This window comes from Lycorma delicatula, chromosome 6 (genome assembly GCF_047948215.1).
Source record: "Lycorma delicatula isolate Av1 chromosome 6, ASM4794821v1, whole genome shotgun sequence".
Classification (NCBI taxonomy): domain Eukaryota; kingdom Metazoa; phylum Arthropoda; class Insecta; order Hemiptera; family Fulgoridae; genus Lycorma; species Lycorma delicatula.
Window position 1 is genome coordinate 147,796,486 of NC_134460.1, and position 7,424 is coordinate 147,803,909.

At 30.9% G+C, this 7,424-nt stretch overlaps 1 protein-coding gene across 1 annotated transcript in view; it reads left to right on the forward strand.

The window, feature by feature from the left end:
- 7B2 (Secretogranin_V domain-containing protein 7B2) overlaps nucleotides 1–7,116 on the forward strand; it is a 91,739-nt gene extending 84,623 nt beyond the window's left edge. The window contains exons 5-7 of the mRNA XM_075368776.1: nucleotides 251–429; nucleotides 2,842–2,892; nucleotides 5,375–7,116. Coding sequence (XP_075224891.1) covers nucleotides 251–429; nucleotides 2,842–2,892; nucleotides 5,375–5,446 — 302 coding nt within the window. The 3' untranslated portion in view covers nucleotides 5,447–7,116. The remainder of the gene's footprint in view (nucleotides 1–250; nucleotides 430–2,841; nucleotides 2,893–5,374) is intronic.
- The last annotated feature ends 308 nt before the right edge of the window (nucleotides 7,117–7,424 follow it).

Consider the following 7,424-nt stretch of genomic DNA (forward strand, 5'->3'; position numbering starts at 1 on the left):
TGATCAGATATTTGATGACCCCCAAGTATAATTCTGCAGTTATTGATTATATCTGAAAAACATGATCTGTGATTGAACCAGTTGATGTTCGAGGGTTGATTGTAGTCAAGTTTCTTTATCATTATCTTTTATGACCGCATAGGATCATATATATATACTACATATAAAACCATCTGAATTACATAATAGTTATTCATAATAAACAAACTAAAAGACATTAATTAAATATTATGGATTTAATGTTAAATAGCAAACGACGGTTGTTTGGAACAATTTGAAAATACAGCAGCATTCAGCCGAGACTATCAAGCATCACAAGACTGTATGTGTGATTCAGAACACATGTTTGACTGCACTGAACATGAGAGTGAACAACAGGCAGAAAATTTACAAGATTCAGAATTAGATCGTTTTGTACAGCAGTTCCAGGTAATGAAATAATTTTTCTATTGTAGTTTAAAAAGTTAATTAATTTTTTGTTTAGGCTTGTTTTTCTAGAGGCACACCTATCAAAATTTTTTTTTACAAAAAATTGAAGTACAATAAACAATTGCAAAATAGCTCATATGCTTATATTCAGATAATTAAATAATCAGAGAAGAAAATGATTTTTAAACTTACTGACTGCGACTGATTAACAATCATATCTGCTATTATTTTTTGCCCAGGATGACTGACAATAAAAATTATTTTAATCTACAAACTTTTGAAATAACAACAAAGTCAAATTTTACAAAAAAACAAACTTTTTTAGTAACTTAAATTAAAACATTTTAAATCACTCTTTCAACAGCCTTTGGCGACTGATGAGGCTGATCTCATCCAGGCGATGGCTGTATTGCCGACAGACAAGTTTTAAGTGAATTAAAGTCGAAGGCAAATTTAAGTACTTAAATGTAATTTAAGATATACCTAAATTGAATGATATATATATATATATGTATATACATATCTCAATATGAAAGGCATAAAGGTTAAACCTTTTCATACAAAAGCTACATAAAAGCCCAAATGTTAAAATGTTTTCATTTTAAATTAAAAAAATATACTACAAGCACATTACTCTTGAATAACATTATAAAATTCCTTTCATCAAATAAAATAAAAAGTATAAATGGTTCGTAACAACAAAAGAATCGATAAGATGAAGATAAAAATTCTTCAAGATGAAAGCTATAAAAGAATAAGAACATAAGAACAACACTTGTATACAGTATCAATAGGTGAGCAATAAGACCTGGCCAATTTCTCTAGTTATCTTTGATGCTATTATTCAACCCACAACAAATCTTAATTTTTCCCTTTGGACTTTTTTTGCACACACACATGCGTGTTTTTGTTCTGCACGAACTGCCACACAGGAACGCAGTGTGTTCTGCAGCATCTTGCTCAACAATAATCACATTATTGTTAATAAGGAGGGTCCCGATGCACATAGATATATTTTGAAACTAATGTGACTGGTGAGGAGCTAGATCTACTCATAAACCACTCCACATGCTTACAGTGGACCCATCTCCAGGGGGCCACCTCCTCCCTGGAATCCTGAGGGTCCAGGAGCAATCTAACATGAAATTGCTCAGGCCAGGTTCCAAATTGCATATCTTCCATTGGCAGGCGGACATTAAAACTCACACAACTTTGACACATGAGATAACTTTACAACAGAGTTTATAGAAATTATGAATATATAAAAGGATATTAAACTTCTTCAGTTTGATTTACCAATTATTACAACAAATAAAAACACTTCTATAAATTTTTCAAAATTGGCAAAATATAAAACTACATAGCCATTTCAGTTCCAATGGAACCAGCTTCAGTAGTAATAATCGGTAGTTATTGAAATACGGAAAGGAGAACATGTAGCTTCTGCGACGATCTACATCTACTGAGGACAAGGTTGAAGAAAAGTTGCCAAATTGGTGAAAGTTGTTAAACCAGAAAGTGAGGTTAAATTTAGATAATACAAAAGTAAACAATTATATTCAAACCTGTCTATGTAGATACTATTGCTTTGAAAGTTGTTGTATGGGTTGTAATGTTGTTTTACTCTTTTTTAATTGTTTTTTTTGAAAATTTCTTGTTTATGTTGAGGATTATGTTAGGATTATATCCATCGACAGTTGCCACATACTTCATGTGCTCAACTTCTTTATTATAAGCATCCTGTTCAAGTGGTATGCTATTAAGTCGGTGAATCATTGCTTTGAATGCAGTATTTTTGTGTTGTGCAGCATAAAACGAGTTACCAGTGACTCTTTCTACATTGGTTTTCTTTCTGTATATATTAATTAAAATTTTCCATTAACTCTAATTATCAACAAATCCAAAAACAAAAGTGTTCCGTTATTTCTGTATCGTATTTAAACTTTATTGTAGGACATAAATAATTGATTTTTTGTATAAAGATTTCCAGGTTATACCGTGTATTATCAGAATGTCGTCTACGTATCTTTTCCAAACATGTGGAAAAGCAGTATCCTCATATGGAGGATACTGCTAAATTCATGAATAATTTTGGCAAACTTACTGAACTACTGAAGATGATTCCATTGAAACTAAAATGACTATATAATTTTATAATAAAGTGCCAGTTTTTGGAAAATTTATAAGTGTTATTTTTGTATATAAAAGGATAGGTCTTCACACCTAATTATAGCTGGATGGAAATCAGCCAGGTGCTTGAAAACATATAAGAAGTTTCTAAAACCTAATTGTGCTGAAAATTTTGAACAGCGATAAATCATTTAATAATTAATTGTCTTTTTAGTAGTTATAAACTACAACAGTAGATTTAAAAGAAAAAAATATTATCAGTTAAACATTTTTTTTTTACAGATTGAGGACCAACATAAAAATCTGGTAGCAAAAAAATATCATGTCAAGAAGGTAAGACATCTACATAAATAATTATATAATCACAATAGTAAAAATAATGTACATAAGGGATAATGGAACACTTATCGATCATCTAGATCCAAGAACAGTTCCAATAATTGACTCGTAACACCAGAAAAATTACCAGAAAAATCCCTGATAACATCAGTTCTCTGGTAAACTTCATTACTTTTTTTTTTGTATTGATGAGGGGATATCATTCGCTCCCAAGGAGCAGTATCGGACTACTGAGATCACCGAGGCGGAGGTGCATCAGGTGACCTGTAGTGTGGAATGGCACAAGGCCCCCCGATATTGGTTTGCGTGGAATTTCTCCCACCACCCCATTCGGTCGCCCTAAAGCATGAGACCGAATGTCTGTGCCAGAAACGGCTACTGAGCCTCGAAACAGTTAAGCGACCAGTCCTAACTAGCTCCTGGAGCTAACCTAATTACGTATGCGAACTAAGAATGGTGCCACACACCACTCGCTTTGTGTCCCACCGCTCACTTGTCATATATTAAAAAAAAAAAAAAAAAAAAAAAAAAAAACGGGTAGGCGTACCCCGTCAACTAATAAAATATATATGACAGTCAATAAATTAATTTATATCGTCAAGACAGCAATTCACTGTCACGCCTAGGTCGTTGTATGACAGCAAGTACCTGTCCACCATAAATAAATCCAATAAAGATTGGAGCTTTATTGGCTGGTGGCGAGCCATCACTCTCGGGTAGCTTCCCACAGCAGCACGGTAGGAGTCAATTTCCTCGAAAAACTACTAATGCCGATTGAACAAAGCAGTGGCATCAAGGAACACCCACACGGTCCGACAATGAGGCTCTCGCCACATTGACTCGCCGCTTATGAGTGGCCAATTTTCCCCTTGACCTCTAAGTTCCAGGGTGGCCTGAGTTCTGGCCCCTCCCAAGAACTGGGCAGTCGAATATCATGTGTTCGTTCGACTGGACCTCCCCGCAGACGCACAGCTCATCAGCTGCCAGACGGAACCGAAACAAATATTGGTTCACGTTCGCGTGGTTGGAGAGCACCTGGGCACCCGTTGCCCTTAAAAACAATAGAAGGTGTTAAGAATAGATTCAAATGCTTGGAAAAATTGCATTCAACATTTAATTTTTAAAAACGTACGGGAAGCGGACAGTTTGTGTGAAAACATTATTGATGATACTGTGATAAATTTGGGAAACGATAACAATAATTAAACAGACAGTAGTTTATCGGGTATTGAAGAAATATAATGAGATAACAAATTCGGTTTTTCTATTTTCTTTATGAAATTTTAATATAGCGGTTATCACGTTACTTTACTAGCGTTATTAACTTTGGTTAGTGGTAACGTGTCTTAATTTTTTTTTAAATAAATATAATTTTATTTAAAATTTTCTAATTTTTGTATTACAAATTATTTTTACTTCATTTTTATGTTAAAAGTAGAGAGAACTGTTTTTTCTCGGATGGATTGCACTAAATTAAATTAGAATCATCGTAGTAAGCCCACCGGGTCGGTATAGTGGTGAGCTCGTCATCGCAAATCAGCTGATTTCTAAGTCGAGAGTTCAAGGTTCAAATCCTAGTAAAGGTAATTACTTTCATACCGATTTGAATACTAGATCGTGGATAACGGTGTTCTTTGGTGGTCGGGTTTCAATTAATCACATGTCTCAGGAACGGTCGACCTGAAACTGTGCAAAACTACACTTCATTTACATTCATTTTCTAAAGTAATACCTAACGACGGTTCCAGAAGCTAAACAGAAAAAAAAGAGTTATCATTGTAATTTTTTGGTTTACTCCACGCTTTCGTGAAACAAATTATACATTTCAACGACTTTTATATTTTTCCTCAAAGTACTGAATATATTTTTTTACACACGAATCAACGGTGCATTCCATACCTCATAATTCCAATCGTGTTTTTTCTTTCATTTATATAGTAACAGCCCCAAAAACCTTCATACTACACCACGGCATATTCGGAAAAACTGGACCGCCCTACAACAAATTAGATCGCAAACTAAAATTAAACCCGCTTTAAAAAGTATAAAAATTAAAATACAAAGTGTTTCATGCCAGTACATATTGCTTTCAAGAAAATGCAGAGTAATTAAAAAACTTGGTGCCTACTACACAGCAGCGCATATAACAACTAACTGACAGTTAAAAATTCTGCTAAGATCAAAAATTCTGCTATGAAATCGATCAAAACTAATCGCTTTTAAAGCCTGCCCTTAAAGAATTTAAATTATTAACATTTTTCAGGGATTCGATTCAATCCTCTTTTTAGCCTCTAAGAAACGGTTGAATTTTGTAGCGTCTGCCGAAAACCTAAAAGGACCTCTATACAAAAATTAATTTTTTTTTACCATCATAGTTTCGGGGAGTACTACGAGGAACACGCGAATATCGAATAATATTTACTTTTGTACAAACTATATAAATGCTCTTTCTTATGATCTTTCTTTTTTTTAACAGGATAATAATCCGTTCCTGTTAGGAGAGAGACTTCCTGTCGCAGCAAAGAAAGGATTGAATGTGGAATACTGATAAAAGGACCACGATATACCGATCGACTAACTCATTACGGCAACAATAACGGCAAAGGATTATAAAAGACAAAATGTAGAAATAATTTAATCCCATTAGGGGGTTAAAAAAATTTATTTTTAAATCAATCGATGTTTAAATTGTTTTTATTCGCTTTTAATGTTTATCAGTTAAATAAATATAATACGCTAATTCAAATATATAATATCATCAAAAATTAACAAATATATATAAATTTTAAATCTATTAATATTATAAAATTTTATTTCGTAAAAATATTAACGTTAAAATTTTAATTTTATCACGATGTATATGATGCGTAGTAAATTATTAATTAATGATATTCAAAAAGATATTACATGGATCGATGTTAAATATTTTCACCGCATAACGATTAGCGTTTAATCATACTAATGCTTAAACCGTTTAATGTATCATCATCATTTATAGATTTAATCTTATGAAATTAAGTAAATTATTACGTAAGGTTAAACTCAAGTACATAATTATTTAATCGATAATATAATAAAATGTATTCTACCAAAGAAATGAATGCGATGCAAAACTTTCTGTAGAAAAAACTACGTGTATCTATCGGCTTTTAATGTTTTTATTTCATTAAATAAATGACAAATATATATTATTCTAAAAAAAATCGATGGATTATATTTTTTTTTTAGATAAAAAATATATAATCGATCGAAAGAAAAAAATTAGATGTTTAATGTTTCGATGTAAAAAAATTTCTCAATTTAAATAACGATTTTATCAGTTAACTTAGTAAATAAACCGATACGCTGATTATTTATTAAGTTAATTTATAAATATAAATCGATACTTCTTTATCTCTATCTTCTTTATCTCTATTGTTTATATATTTTTAATTTAGTTTTAATAATAAATATTAATTTAGGGGCTCAATTTTTTTATAGATTATATTTTCTTTGGATGAAACGGCAGAAAATAGCTGTTCTGCTCGTCGCATATGTTTTAGGCCCTCTTACTCTTGTAAATCTGAAAGCCTTCTTCTATCATCGGCTGACGATAATCAAAGAGTAAGTTCATTATGATCGACGAGCACCATCACCTGTTTTTATATGTCGTCATCTTTTACAATATTCGTAGATAAGTATTTTTTTTTAACCGATCGTGTTTTGTTCCTAAATATTATATTAACGCAACTTGTGAGCAATGACTGATAACAAACTACGACGTCGACATTAAAAGGTAACAAGCGGTAAAATCAATTTAAAATATCATAAATTAACATGACACTGCACAGGACGCTCACTCTGAATAATTCATAAGTTATTATTATTATTCTATTCGTATATAATAATTATTATAACAAATATATATATATATATGTGTAAACGTTACGGTACACGTAACACTACGATTCTGCTCCTCATATAAAATTTTGTGATGAAATTTAGTCGTGGTAAAAATAAATTATACTAGATTAGACAGGCTCATCTATCTAATTTATTATAAAAATAGTTCTTTAAAATATGGGGGGAAGAATCTATTCCGATTTCTATAATTCTAATTTTATATTACTAATTAATTACGTTATTGAAAACCCCTTTGTCTTATCGTTAGAGTAGTTAAAAATTATAAAATATTTAAAATTTTTATCGTTGATATTAATTTAAATATATATATATATATAAATTATTAAATAATATGATGTTTATCGCATCTTGTGATATATATATAATATATATATATATATATGTTATAACATGATAAAACAAAATTTTCAAACACAAAAACAACATTGCTGAAGGGATTTCTAAAAAAAAAAACAAAAAGTAAAATACATATATATTTAAACAAAACTTATTTAAAATAAATGTTATCCGATACCGTTTAAATAGTTTTAATTTTTTATTATTAATCCCAGCACATTACAGCACTGCATGGAGTTTTTCGCACTCCTTTTTAAGTATAATTAATTATGTATTAGTGTTATTAT